At 42.8% G+C, this 15,004-nt stretch overlaps 1 protein-coding gene across 1 annotated transcript in view; it reads right to left on the bottom strand.

Moving 5' to 3' along the window:
- Positions 1-7,769: 7,769 nt before the first annotated feature.
- The window catches only part of LOC142843775 (transmembrane and coiled-coil domain-containing protein 5B-like), a 63,549-nt gene continuing 56,314 nt past the window's right edge, over positions 7,770-15,004 (bottom strand). Inside the window, exons 8-13 of the mRNA XM_075961723.1 lie at positions 14,303-14,359; positions 13,557-13,616; positions 12,953-13,017; positions 9,245-9,320; positions 8,925-8,968; positions 7,770-8,147 (exon numbers count right to left, since the gene is read on the bottom strand). Coding sequence (XP_075817838.1) covers positions 7,949-8,147; positions 8,925-8,968; positions 9,245-9,320; positions 12,953-13,017; positions 13,557-13,616; positions 14,303-14,359 — 501 coding nt within the window. The 3' untranslated portion in view covers positions 7,770-7,948. The remainder of the gene's footprint in view (positions 8,148-8,924; positions 8,969-9,244; positions 9,321-12,952; positions 13,018-13,556; positions 13,617-14,302; positions 14,360-15,004) is intronic.

The raw sequence follows: 15,004 nt of genomic DNA, 5'->3' as shown, positions 1-15,004 counted from the left end.
GGTCACTTCACAGAAGAGACTTCCCACTTAATGAACAATAAACAATATAGTTGACATGTGAATTCAAGTAGCTGAAGACTAGCTCTGTTGAAAGTATTCTACCTAGACATTCAGTCTATAGAATGTTTACTTCCTTCCTACTCATTCCTGAAAAATGGCATTGATATATGAAGCAATCAATCAGATCAGTGTTAGGTGCTAGCTTTAATTCATGTATTTAATTCATGGCATTTCATTTGTATTTTAATAAACAAAGCTTGCCTAAAGATCAGAAAGTAAAACAGCCCCACTGGTCAGGCTTATAGACCTGGCAGGGGTAACACACACTTTAATCCTAGGAGCCACACTAGTTACACAGGTGGTGCATGCCTTTAATCCCAGCCCTAGAGAGGATTCTAAAATGGGAAGAGACAGCTCTCAGTCTCAGTCTCATTCTGAGATTCTTGGAGGCAGGATCACCATTTTGAACTGAGGTAGACATAAGAGCCAGTCTTTTGCTTTTCTGACCTTCAAGTTGAAACCCAATATCTCTCTCTGAGTTTTTAATTAATCATACTTCAAGTTCAAGATGACACAGGGAAAGAACTCAGAAAAAGAGAAAAGTTTTCTAAGAGTGTTTGAAATTTTTTAAAAAAACGACTTCTAGGCGGGTGGTGGTGGCACACACCTTTAATCCCAGCACTTGGGAGGCAGAGGCAGGTGGATCTCTGTGAGTTCGAGACCAGCCTGGTCTACAAGAGCTAGTTCCAGGACAGGCTCCAAAACCACAGAGAAACCCTGTCTCGAAAAACCAAAATAAATAAATAAATAAAAATAAATAAATAAATAAAAAATGACTTCTCTGTACTTGACAGGAGAGGGGCTAAGGTTAAAAAAGTAAGGGGTGATGGACCTACAGCTTGTGCCAAGAAGGAACCCAGGGAAAGTTGGGGAAGTAGCTTGGTTCCAAACTTGACAGCTTCCCCAGCCTGTTTATGGAGAGCTGTGCTCACTTTGGCTTATCTTGTGTGAAGACTCTCTGGCTTCCTGTCTATCCTTGCGTCTATTCCGTATGACAGATTTCGGTATCTGAAATCAGCTCTGTGACAGAAGGTGTGTGCTTGATGTAAGGGCTTATGCATATGTTATGGATATTTAGCTTCCTCTGGGAATAAGATCACATATGAGGGCTCACAGAAGTTACATCTGTTGAGAGGGATGAGTTGTAGACGTAGAAAAGGAGAACTACCTAATTTTATCCATATGGACATGAGAATCTTGACAGTGATGGTCAGAAGAGACCCAGTCCAGAATCTGCTGCACCCACACTGGAGTGATGGTAACTGGAGAACCTTATGACTCAGCAATTCAGAAAGACTGAACGCCCACTCATCAACCACTAAGCCTCACATGCTTCTTCTCTATATAATTGATTTGGACCACAGTACAATAAAGCATTCATCTTGCTTAAGTTTCCGGTTTCAGCTCACTAGACAAGATGGTGGCACTACCCTGTCTTCGGGTCTACCCTAGAATTATCTTCTTTTGTCTGACACTGTATGGGCTTCAATGTCATATTGAGGTAGCAGAGCCAAATATGGCTTCTGTGGACATCTTTCCTGCTCAGTCACAAAGGGCCCAAGTACAGAAGGACATGATAATTTGGTTAATGTTTGTCTTTGATAGTTTGAAGTTCTAAATTATTTCTGAGCAATGGACTTCACATTCGCACTTTGCACGGCACTCCACACATTTTGTAGTAGGACCTAGGCATGTCCTGTTACTAAAAACATTGTTTCCCAACTGAAAATATTTGAACTTTAGGTGATTAATAGTATAGTGTATGGTTAGGAGAATGTGCTTGAAACAAGAAAGGTTTATGTCATAGTTCTCGTGTTACTAACAGTATGACTTCTGTGATATAGTCTTTTAAGAGCTTCAATTTCCTCATCTATGCCTACATTATAGTTTGACTTTGCTTTCTAAATTTATAATTATAATATGGCAGAGCACTTAACTTTCTGTGAGGCATAATACATCAGAATCACTATATGGACACATATATTTTCCTTTTGTGTATATTTTTACTGCTTAACGAAGACTTTGTTTCCCTACAATTCAGTCTGGAAAAATATCACTTAATAAAAGCTTGTCTCTGTGTGTGAATCAGTTGTCTGATTTCTATGTCTCTATGTCTCTTTAATCTGCACATACTATTCTCTAGTCATGGCTACTGAGGTCTTCCCCACGGTGTTCCTTCCATTAATCATTGTGTTCATGTAACTGATACATATTTTATGAAAATAAATTCTTGGGAGAGTCTATGCATTCTCACACCATTTCCATCCTTACCCTTGTCATCCTCTTCCTATAATAATTTTACATACCATCACCAGGCATAAATACAATTCTAGAAATACAGTGAGTGGAAATTCTGTTTACCCATGTGTACACCAAGATGTGTAAGTTCATATATGAAGCCTCATTTAAGATAGGGCTGAGCGAAAGGCCGAGTAAAAGCAGCTTCTGCATATCCCTGAGGACCCAAGTTCAAATTCTCATAATCCATGCAAGACCAGCCAATTAGCCAATCACAGCCACATGAGCATGGCTTGGTGCACACATGTAGCCCTAGCGCTGTAAGGGGCAAAAGCTGGAGGATTGTGGGCCTTGCTGGCAACTAGTCTGACTTCAGGTTTTCTGAAAGAAACTGTTTTAAAGGAAAAGGGGGGAGGGTGATAGAATAAGAAACCTGACCTCCTCCTTTTTTATTCTGTACAAATAGATGCACACATTCACAAACACACATGTACATACATAACACACATTCTGTACATTCATATATATATTACATATGTAAGTGTGCATGAACAAAATATACAAATAAGGTGTCAAAATAGAGAACGCTGGTCTTTCAGCATTCAGGAACCTGGGTTCTGCAGGGAGTCAGAGCTGGAGGATGCAGCCTTGTATTGGAGGCCCAGGGGTTTTCCCATTCTACTGACCTTCCAGGCGAACTCTCAGCCAGCTTCCCCAAACCTTCACAAAGGAGATCCTGAATATGGAGCATAACGCATGAATAAAGTCTCTTAGTGCAGAATAAAGTCCCTTGGTAGTGGTGGCGGTGGGGTGACTCATGACACTTTTAGGTTGAACGGGGCACTTGTGCTACAGTTTTTTTTTTTTGTTTTTTTTTTTTGGTGTGGCGACACTTGTAAACTTCTTTTTGTAAGTTTAGTGGGTGATCTTAATCTTTTTAAATTTCTTTCAATTTTAGGAAAAAGAAAAACAAACACAACAACCAGATTCCAAGTAACTATGGACCAGTAATTAGAGAACAAACTACATCTTAGACACCGAATATGTATTTGGAGTAAGGATTGGAGGTGAGATTATCCGACTGGGTTACAGAAACATTTTCCAGAACCCTAAGAACGGATGTTCTCATCTAGAGAGCCTGAGAAAATAGCCCCTCAATTAAGATTAACATCAGAGCACACAGAGAATAATGACTTCATTGAAAATTCAATTATACGCCAAACTCTTTCTCTCTGACTGGAAATGACTCCTTAGTCTCATGAAGTTTTGACATCAGTGAGTGAAGGGCAGGAAAAAAAGCACAGGGGAGACACACCCCGTACTTAAGAGTAGAACATATAAGACCACTGTCATCGTTTTAAGATAGGAGAAAAATCCAATTGGCGGAAGCTAGACGTTAGATTTTAAAGTTTTTAATGTGTCTGTACATCAAAGCAGGTCCCAAGAGATCTTGAGACTGTCTGATTGGAGAGAATGTAGTTTTAGTCCTTGATTTTAGAGTCATTTGGGGATCTTCATATTGTCTAGTTCTCTATATCAAGGCCTCCCCATTTTCCTCTTGGGCAAATGATCTATCTATGATTTAAGATTAACTGCCCCAGTCACGCGTGCATCTCTCTTTGCACGTCACACTCATGCTTTATGGTGGCAGAGACTCAATAACAGGCTGGCTTAGCCATTTCAAACCCTCTGCTTTAACATCACACACACACACACACACACACACACACACACACACACACGAACACATACTAAATGTTAACACAGCAGCCCTTTCTCAGAACTTTCTCAGGACAGACCAATTTAAGCACAATTGCCCAGCACATAGACTCTATCCGGGAAAGCGTGAAAACCATATGCAGATTCAGGTACACTAAGGACAGCATTCAGAATATCTTTTCATCAGGCTGGGTTCTATAGCTATGTTCTGACATCCAACAAGAAAAAAATACGCCTTCTAATTGAATGTAAACGTTTGGCCCAGGAGGCACAAAATTATATCCAAGAAGAATCTAAGGAACAAAATGCACTGTATATTCCTCCGAATTAACTTGCAAATGTACCATTTAGGTCTCTAAAGCAATCTCAAACCAGTGGCTATTATTCTTAAAGGAGCCAAAATCTCTATGACTTGTTATTGCAAAATACCATAGTGGTGTGGAATATTATTTTAGCTAGACAAAGATGTGTTACGTTTGTTACTGCTGTCTTTGTTAATGATGGAAAGATATGATACATTTGTTTATGCTGCGTCTGTTTAATTGTGAAAAGATGGTTTACTTTGTCTGCCTAAGGCACCTGATTGGTCTAATAAAAAGCTGAACAGTCAATAACTAGGCAGGAGAGGAATAGGCTGGGCTGGTGGGCAGAGAGAATAAATAGGAGGAACAGTTTAGGCTTGAGAAGAAGGAAGAGAGAACACGGGAGAAAGTGGGAGACGCCCCATGGGACCAGAAGCCTGGCAGCTATCAGTCAGCCAGACACGAGAAGCAGTGAAAGTACGAGAAACGGAAGGAAAGAAAGACAAAAAGCCCGGAGGCAAAACCTAGATGAAGAGAAACAGGATACGGTATAAGAGCTAGTGGAACAAGCGTAAGAAAGGCCGAGCATTCATAACTAACGAGAAGTCTCCAGGTCTTGGTTTGGAAGCTAGTTGGCGGCCCCAAAGAAAATCCCGGTATTCCACAGGCCTAGTAGGTTAGAACCAGCAGACAATGGTTTTTAGAGTCTGGGCAATCCAAATCAAGGAACCAGCAAGTTCAGAACGTGAGGATAACTCTGCGATTCAGGTGGGAAGAGGAAGCGTGGAGACATGTGCAGAGGGCCACACGCTCACAGACAAGCATTGGAGAAACCAGGAATGTTAAGCACACAGGCTTTTCCTTTCAGCAGAAAGGGTGTGCATCTTCTTTCTACCAAGAAGGCTGGGAATGGATGTTAATAACCGGGTAATCTTTGCTCTTCTGTGAAGCCAGACCTCACCTAAATCCCCATTATTCTGAGCATTGCTTCTGTCAATATTACCCACCTGTATGACTTTCACAGACCTGTGCAGATCTGTCTGTAAGACCTGGGCTTTGAGGACCTGAAAGAACTGACAGAGTGCAAGCTACTGCTGTAGACAACGTTACTTGGGTTTCAGTGGGCTTTTACACACGAATGTAACAAAGAAAGTCACGATCCAAGGAAGATCGTTTGCATTCAGAAAAATATGATCAGGAAAACATGCAAATAAAAGCTAGTAAGCATATACAAAATACTGACAGAGCAGACCACACGAAGAACTTTCTCAGGACAGACAATTGCTGCGCTGGAACACCATGACGAAGAGCAACACGAGGAGAGAAGGTTTATTTCACTCGCACTTCCATAGGACAGTTCAGCAGCAGCAGCACAGAGGGTAGGAACTCAAGTAGGGTGGGAACCTAGAGGCAGGAGCTGATACAGAGGCCATGGAAGAGTGCTGCCCACTGGCTTTCTTCCCATGGGCTGCTCAGTCTGCTCACTTACAGAGCTCAGGCTCACTAGCCCAGGGATGGCACCAGGCACAATGGCCTGGGCCCTCCCACATCAATCACTATTTAAGGAAATGCCCGACAGGCTTTCCTACAGCCCAGCCTCATAAGGGATTTTCTCAGTTATGACTACTTTCTTGCCAATGACTCTAGCTCATGGGTCAAGCTGACACACAACTGCCAACCCAAGCCCCAAATGCTGAAGCTGCAGCATAGAAGGTCTCAGGCCTGGACCCTGTCCTGGAAGGAACCAGAAGAAACTTGGGATTCCCATAACAGACTTGTCTTAATGGGGCTGTGCAGGGAATCCTCAGAAGGCCTTCTGAATCTCTGTGTACCGCTCCCCTTGGCATCTAGACAGTTCCTTCACCCCCTCCAATTCTCTCTTATAATGCCACCTTGTCAGCGAACACTCCTGCCCAGTTCCCCTGCTTCAGCTACCTAACTTGGTTCTATCTCAACAGCATCTGATCTTTGTATATCAAATTGTCTGCCTACCAGCTATGATTTGGGAAGAATTTGGTCTCTTTTCTTCTATCCTAATTAAATTTTTTAGAATACTGGCTAGCCCAAGAATGTTGTTCGATGATTTTTTCAAGTTATTGACCGAATTCATGAGTAATGAATAATCAAATTATTAGAAAGCAGAGATTAAGAATCATCCCTTCTTCAACTTGCTAGTTGGATGAAGACCGATGAAGTGGCACAACGTTTTCATTTCATTTGGTCACAAGAGGGCGCTGCTGGTCAGTTTTTGTTTTGTTTTAAAGTTTGTGCGTGCCATACTCAAAATTCAGAGACTACTCATACTTTTTTAGGCCCCAGAAAGGAAACCTGAGATAGGATCATGTCTGCAACCAAAAAACAAACAAACGAAAAAAAACAACAAACAAACAACAAAAAAAAACAATGTTTCTGCCTTTACTCCAATGTGGTCGAATAAAACCGTTAAAATCTCTATCAAGAGTGAGTCCTAAAAGAGAACAGTCCCCCCCCCCCCCCCCCCCCCCCCGCCGCCCCAGGAAGCAAGAGTTTTTGGAATGTGCCGAAAGATAGCGCCAAAAAGAGGCTCCTGTGCTGTGGGAGCTTCTGTAACAATAGCAATTCCGCCAGCTGAAGAGGTGACCTGTTTTCGCCTGTGTCCCTCCCCGCCTTCCTTCTGTCGCACCAGCGCTTCCTCGGCGCTCCTCAAAGTACCCACTCTTGTAACGCCAGGTCCTAGCCTCATGGTTTTAAGTTGTTGCCCCTAGATGTGCTGGAAAAGGGTCACTCATCCTCTTCCTAAGTCCCGCTTTGTAATGTCACTTTGGTAAGTGACTGTGTGACGTCTGGTCAGAAATAAAGATGACACCTGTCTCAAGGTCAGAGCACTTAGGAACGGCGACAGAGGATATAAGACAGGGGGGACTACAGGAAACCCAGAGAAGGTTCTAGAAGCTTTTGGTGGAAGGTGGGAATGGCCGTCTCCAGTTAGAAGGAATCAGAGGGTAGGATTTGATAATAAAAATATTTGCTTAGCTGTATCTAAAAGTACACATTTCTTTTTGCCTGTATTTACAAGTATTTTATCAATTTTACTTCTATTAACACTTGAATTTGCTTTTTTGAATTATTTAAGAATGAGTAGTTACCTATGTATAAGAAAAAGGCCATATTTGTCAGAACCCCACTCTTTTAAGGTGGCACAAAGAGCCATAGGGAGAGAGTATGTTGTTAATGTAAGGCTTAAAGTCTTCCACGAAGTCTAGTTCCATGGATGTCCTCATGCGTGCCTCCCTAAAGGACTGAGAATCTAGAAAATTTACATGTGATTTTATTTTTTTATTTAATAAAATGAAGCAGAAAGTGGAAGTCCCAGGGGAGTTTTTCTTTTTACTTTGTCTGAAGAGAACAGAGACTTTGTGACTACATAAGAAAGGCCCCAGGATGCACAGACCAACACAGTGAATTTTGATCAAACGCATTCTCTATTCGCAGAGAGACACTCTAGGAGAGACTTAACATATAAAACTCAGCTGTCACATAGAGGCCCTGAGTCATAGCCATTTCCTTCTTGCCCCCCATCACCAACGCAGGGCCCCAGCCCCAGCCCCAACATTGAAGGTGCAATGTGAGGCCTGGCGGATCGCCTGCCGCTAGTGTGGTAGAACGTCTTCCACCTCTAGCGTAAGGAAGGGGAACAGTATGTCCCTCAGCCACTTCAACGTGCTTCTGCTCATCAGCATGGGTAGAGTGTCCACGAGGAAGTCCGGGTTTATGTACTGCAGGTGGAAGGCCACACAACCCAATATCCGAAGGAAGACCACAATCATGAAGAAGAGGTAGTGGAAGTGTCTGCAGAGAGAAACTCATCATGAACATCCAGGAACAGAACAGCTTACCGTCAAGCAATGGGGAATGAACTTGTATGGATGGTGGGTTGCTGCTTTTGACAAAACTGTCCAGGGTTCTTAGGGGGTAGGGGGTAGAGATGGTGAACGCAGATAACAGAAAACCTGCAATTTAGTGGTCAGGTATTGAACATTTCCAAAGGAATAGATGACCTTCTGGTACTCTCCATGGGGCAGGCCTTTTGGAGGTTAACTGTAAAAGTTCAAGATTGTGAACCTCATGATCATGGTGCTCTTTATGTCTCCTATAGCAAGTAATTCTAGAAAACTGAAGGTAAGTCTCCTTATTTTAAAAAATTTGAGAAGAGACAAGACAGAATGCAAGTGATTTTCCCCCCTATAATTTCTCAGCCCGCAGTAAAACAGCAACGAAAGTTAATGCACCCTGTCCTCCTTTTTCAATAAAGGTAGCAAAGGTTTGGGATGCCAGCATCTGAAAAGCCAAAAGGGAGCACACTGGGGGGACATAGAGGAATCGAAATGAAATGTAACCTATGGCTTTCATCCCGAGTTTCTCGGAAGGAGCCACTAATTCCTCCAGCTATTTAGAGCCATGCAAGTCTGCTGTCCTAACTCTGTAGATAGAAACTCTGCTCAGGGAACTCAGACTGCATGACTATCTGTCTGATGCTAATACTCATTCTTCTGGCCTGTATCAAGTCAACTGCACAGCGAATGTGGCCTGGACCAACTAGGTCAGGGGCACAATTCTGCCACTTACCTAACCAAAAACTTTTTCTTCTCTTTCTTAATGATGTTCTTCTCCTGTGGAAAGTAATGAACATGGTAGCCGGAATCTCAAAGAGAAGTGGCGCAAAGGGTGGGGATGGGAGAGGGATGCTACAAGGAGAGACTTCACAGTTCGGTCGGCCATCTTTGTATTCTGGCTCCACCTTTTCCCAGATGCCGTGGTGTAGTGCCAGGCAACAGAAACTCACTTTCTAGCTCTAGGAAGTTTTAAGAGGAGGAGGGGCGTGAGAGAGATGTCCCAGGAAGAAGAAGGACTAGGGAAAAGCCCAAGCGTGGACAGGCAGGACTCACCATGTTGCTCTGAATGGTCTCTACCAGAGTTGCCCCAGGTTTCACTTTTTGGGAAGAGTCATTCTGGGCTTTGGACCTGAATTTAAAACAACACAAAAGATCAAAGCCAGTTATCATTTGAGACAACCCAAGGAACTGCTGCAAGAGCTTTCCTAAGTCATGAAATATCTGTGACATGCCTGAAAAATCATACAAAGACATTGGGAAACATTCTTTTCCAATTATTTTCAAATTTACCATGCAATTGGATGGCTTTTTCTCACACATGATTTATTATGCTTTCTTCCAATTTTTTCCCCTTTCCACATGACTTCTTGGTGCCTCTTCCTTCCTCTCTGATTAATTCCCTTTCTCCCACAAGGATCTCCAACTTCTGCCTCCAAGTCACACATATCCATTTATTTATTTATTTATTTATTTATTTATTTATTTATTTATTTATTTATTTATTTATTTTGGTAGGGGTATAGTGAAAAGTGAAGCAAGGACCTTTCATGTTCTAGGCAAATATTCTACCATTAAGCTACATCCCAGCCCCATTCTGTCCTGGTCAGAGTTTCTGTTGCTGTAATGACCAAAAGTGACTTGAGGAATAATATATGTCCACATCACTGATCGTTACTGAAGGAAGTCAAGACAGGAACTCAAACAGGGCAGGAGCTGATGCTGAGGCCATAGAGGAGTGCTGCTTATGGCTTGCCCCTCTAGGCTTGTTCAGCCTGCTTTCTAATAGAACCCAGGACCACCAACCAAAGGATGGCACCACCCAAAATGGGCTGAGTTCTCTACCATCAATCACTCATTAAGAAAATGCCCTAAGATTTGCCTACAGCCTGATGTTATGGAGGCATCTTCTCATTTGGGTTCCCTCCTCTCCAGTTACTCCAGCTTGTGTCAAGTTGACATAAAACTAACCAGCCCACACTCCATTCTTAAGAGAAAGATAATCTATACCTAAACTTGGCCTAAATCTTTGGCTGACTTTCAAACTGAACTTCTCAGAGCAGTCGGTGAACAGCCCCACTGAGGTTATAAGACCCAACTGGAAGTTGGGTGGTGGTGGCGCACGCCTTTAATCGCAGAACTCAGGAGTCAGAGGCAGGTGGATCTCTGTGAGTTCCAGGCCAGCCTGGTCTATAAGAGTTAGTTTCAGGACAGGCTCCAAAGCTACAAAGAAACCCTGTCTCAAAAAACAAACAAACAAACAAAAACAAAAACAAAACAAAAGACCCAAATGTGAGCGATCACCAGAAACAGACTGTGTGGGTCTAACCTACCATAAATGATATCCAGAAACTACTGATGTCTGGATCTTTTTCTTCCTAGTAGCCTAATTTCTATTTTTCCCTCCAAGTTTAAACTATTCCATCCACACAATACACACAATGTTTGGCTTGACCTCAGGCCACAAGGCACCACATTGGAGGGAACAACTTCCTGCCATTCTCCTCTTCAGCTGCCAACTCTTCTCTAATATCTGCCTGCTTTTCTTCTCTCTTCAAACCCTTCTGGTCATTGTTAGTTTATTTGTTTTACTTAGAGTGGTTTCCGGTTACAGAATTAATACAGTAAACTTATCCAGCACTTTCATGGGTATCTCCTCTTATAGTAATCAATCAGGGTGTAAAAGGAGAATCGGCACAGGCTCCTGGCTCTTCCATGATGACGTGGTTTGTGTCAGAGGAGCCCACTTCCAAAAGTAACTATAAAACTGGGAAAAATGCACCACCGACTCTATCGGAGACGGCAGTCAGGGGTCAAAGGGAAGCAAGCCCTCAAGTCAAGAGAAACCCAGGGGAGCTCCTCTTCACCAAGGCTTTCCTTGTGGTCCAAGCAGACAGCGGTGACAGCGACATCAACTGGCTGAGGAGGCAGAGTGCAGAGGTCAAGGCTGTCAAAGCAAACATCTCAATGGGCTTGCCTGGTAATGTGGGAGCTGGCCCCTAGTGATCCGTGTGTAATCAAGACTCAAAAGTAATCAGCAGCGCTAATGGATACAATTCAGTTTATCAGAGCCTATGCAGCTCTGCACTGTAGCAGTTATCAGCCATAAAACCAAACGAGCAGAACACTTACAATAGCAAAAACTATCAGCATGACTAAAGAGGTATAGGAATACTGCACAGAAAGACAATACGCCAAAGGAGAGGTAAAGATCTAAATCAATGGATGGATAAAGTTGGAACAGCTGTTAGCTAGACGTTAATTAACCTCCAAGTTTTATTCACAGATCCCAATAATTGCCATCTAAACCTCAGTAAGTTGTTTTTTGATGTTTGTGGTTTTGGTAGAAATTGAAACTGACAAAATATTTGTACTGAAGCTCATAGGTCCAAAAATAAGAGTGAAACCCTTGTAGGCTGCATCTACCCTATATCAAGGCTAACTAGAAAGCTATAATAATTAAGACAGTTGAGTCTAGGAAAAAGGACAGAGACACAGATTAAGTGTATAGAATAAAGCATGTAAAAAGGGGCTCACAGGCATAAGGTCTACCAATCGAGAAAACCACCAGGTGCGGGGCAAATAGAGCCTCCCTTTAGACTTAAAAGTTTTAAACACGTGGAAGTTTAAAGACTGTGCAGGGGTGGCTGGACACAGGAAGGACGGATTTCAGAAGAGTACAAGTAGAAACAATAAATGTCTGGGGGAAATCCTGAACGAGTCATTCTCCTGAGAACTGAGCTCAAGGCCCGAGGAAAACAACAAGCCAATAGGAATGGCACCTTTACCCCCTGAGCCATCTTTCCGCCCAGCATTCTTATGCTGTTGTCATGGGTGAAGATATTGATACAAACACGAAAGAAAATGATTTCACATAGTACAACAAAGATATGTGTACCCAATGACCCCTCAAAAATGGAAGGATACATCTACCAAAAGGCATACATGAGGATGTTTTCTAGCAGACTTTAATATCCCAAAAGTTGAAATAGCCAAAGTGTTCCTCAGTGATAGATATTGAGTCATATTCATATAATGGAATATTATAAAGAGCAGGTCACATGATGCAGCAGAGCTAAGCCTCAGTGAAAGCCGGACTCAGAGAAGATAGACTGAATTATTAGAAAAATCAAGGCTAGAATTTTAAATGGTCAGCCTAAGTAGTTACCTTTGCCAGGGGTGTTGAGGGGGTAGAGGGTCTGAGGAACTTCTGGGGCTTATGATAGTCTATATGGAGATCTAAGTGGTCCTAGTGTGCTGATATATAAAAGAAACTATCAGCTACATCTTTAAGATGTATGCAGCCTATGCATATTGTATAATATGTGATACAACTAAGAAGTATAAGCAAGAAGAAAGGGGGTCAAGTTCTGTGAACTACATCTACAGATTTCTGGTCATTCTATGGCGTCAATCTCCTAGGAAACGTTGTGACACACACAGATGCCAGTAATATCTGTACCTTGCACGTAGCATCTCTTTGCTATAATTTTTCATCTCTGAATCTAGCTTGAGTAGTGTTGAGGACACTGTTCAACCAAGGATATAGGAAAAGAGCAGGTATCAAAGCATTTCAGGTCCCAGTTACTGGGTAGGAGACCAGTCTGAATGCTGATGACTGTTCAGTCTCAGCAGAGGCTGCCAAGGATGACCTGCTGTAGGCCCTTTACTCAGTGACACCAATTGTTCCCAAGCTCTGCCCTGCAGGGAACTGCCCGGGGCAGGCACTGCAGTCCACCAGGGGGCGCCATTTCCCAGACTTACATTTCTTTTTCCAGCAGTGTTACTTCTTGTTCCTTCTCCATCTCCCTCAGAATTTCTTGGTATTTCTTCCCGTGGGGCGAGGGGCATCATAAAGAGAATTTGTGTTTTTATTTCAAAGTCACTGACAGGAATCTCTCACTAAAATGAATTCCTAACATTCCAAATACCTCTCTCACATCAGGGTGTATAAAGTAAGGGGCGTAAAAAAAAAAAATCAGAGGTGTTAGTGACAGGATGGGCTTCTAGAGCCAAAGTTCCTCTTGGAGGCCTTGCTTGTACTCAAATCCCAGATCTGACCTGGACTAACGAAGTTCCCAGAGCATGTAACCTCGCTCCCTGAAGCCTCGGTGTCCTCCCAGAACTCCTCAGCCTTACTAGACAAATGGGTTGAGGGAAATACTAAAACACGAAACCAATTGGTCAAAGAGCTTTGCATAGCAGGGTTCGGCACATTGTCTAAGAGCACTCATCTTTGGTGGCCATTCTGTTGAATAAAAGGCATTTTCTCATGGCAGATGGAGAATAATAATAATAATAATAATAATGGCTTTCTCCTGAGTCTGGGAGATCTGTCTCCATTCTGACTTCCCCAGTAACACTGTACCTTTATGTAGTGGGCCTGGTCTTCACAGAGCTCATGTACAGACTGGTAGTCACTTTGCATCTAGAAAAAAGAAGAAAGGGGGCTGGAGAGATGGCTCAGAGGTTAAGAGCATTGCTTGCTCTTCCAGAGGTCCTGAGTTCAATTCTCAGCAACAACATGGTAACTCACAACCATCTGTAATGAGGTCTGGTGCCCTCTTCTGGCCTGCAGACATACACACAGACAGAATATTGCATACATAATAAATAAATTAATAAAAAAAGAAGAAGAAAGTAAACGAACCTCATGAATTCAGTCAGTACCAAGTTTTGGCTGTTTCCCTGGGAACCTGCCTTGTACATTGGACATGTGGTCCGTTACTTAGCAACTCCTTACTTGAAGGGAAACAACCACCTTGCAAAAGGTGACCTCATCATTCAGGCATAAAGCCCAGTTTTGAGTGGGGAAGGGGGAAAACTGCGCCCATGTTGCCCTGTGCCTCTCTGGGAAACAAGAGGGAATGTAATATGACTTTTAGATTTGAGATGCTACAAGGTAGCTGGGGCAGATGAGTGTTTTAAAAAATGTTAAGGCTAGGATTTAATGAAAATGTTTTTTCCACCTATCTTGTGAGTCAGAAATTCACTTGCCAGGTTTTCCTGCTCCACCCTTTCCATACCCTGAAAGCTTTCTAAGACCCTCGGGCTTTCCCTTGTGTTTATGCCCTAGGTAGACACTCAGTGGAAAAGGCGCCGATCTAATCAAACCTTGGCTATTTCCTTCTCTTGTTGTGCACAGGACTTGGTTGACTTCCGTAGTTTCACCTAGGGAAGATGGTAGCAGCAGAAAGTGAACAGCATTCCTTTGTGCAAGGACAACGCAAGGTAGCAGAAAACAAACTCAGAGCGCCTATGGTGTATTGAGGACAAATGACAAGTAAGTGAGGATGTGGCCATTACCCGTTTCGTAGATGAGAAAACAAAGGCAAAGATAAGCTACATGCACAACCACATCTCAGAATGGCAGATCTCACATTTAAGCCTTGGTGGGCAGACTCTCTAGTGAGTCTGGCCATTCTCCTTCCTCCTACTGGCGGAAGCCCATCAACCCCTTTCTCCCGCTCTTTCAGGATGGTACACGCATGCTGTCTAAATCACAGGAGGGTCATAGGAGGTAGTACTTTTTCAGAGAAAAGCAGACAATTGGGGCTTTGACAGTGGGCTCAGCCAAATGGCACACCTGCCCCCTAAAACTGCAAAGAGCTTCTCAGTAACTTTTACCCCCAATTTGAGTTCATTCCATTTGTCCATTAACAAATACCATTAGACATCGGCTATGTGCTAAAATGTTCTAGACATTGGGGTGCAAATGATATAGTTTTACCAACTAATATTCTCAGTTGCTATACTTTCTAGTAGAGGAAAAAGACAGAATAAAAATCTGAAAATAAGACGTACTCAATGAGCCAC

This window comes from Microtus pennsylvanicus, chromosome 2 (assembly GCF_037038515.1).
Source record: "Microtus pennsylvanicus isolate mMicPen1 chromosome 2, mMicPen1.hap1, whole genome shotgun sequence".
NCBI lineage: Eukaryota > Metazoa > Chordata > Mammalia > Rodentia > Cricetidae > Microtus > Microtus pennsylvanicus.
This window is presented reverse-complemented; position numbering and strand designations above follow the sequence as displayed.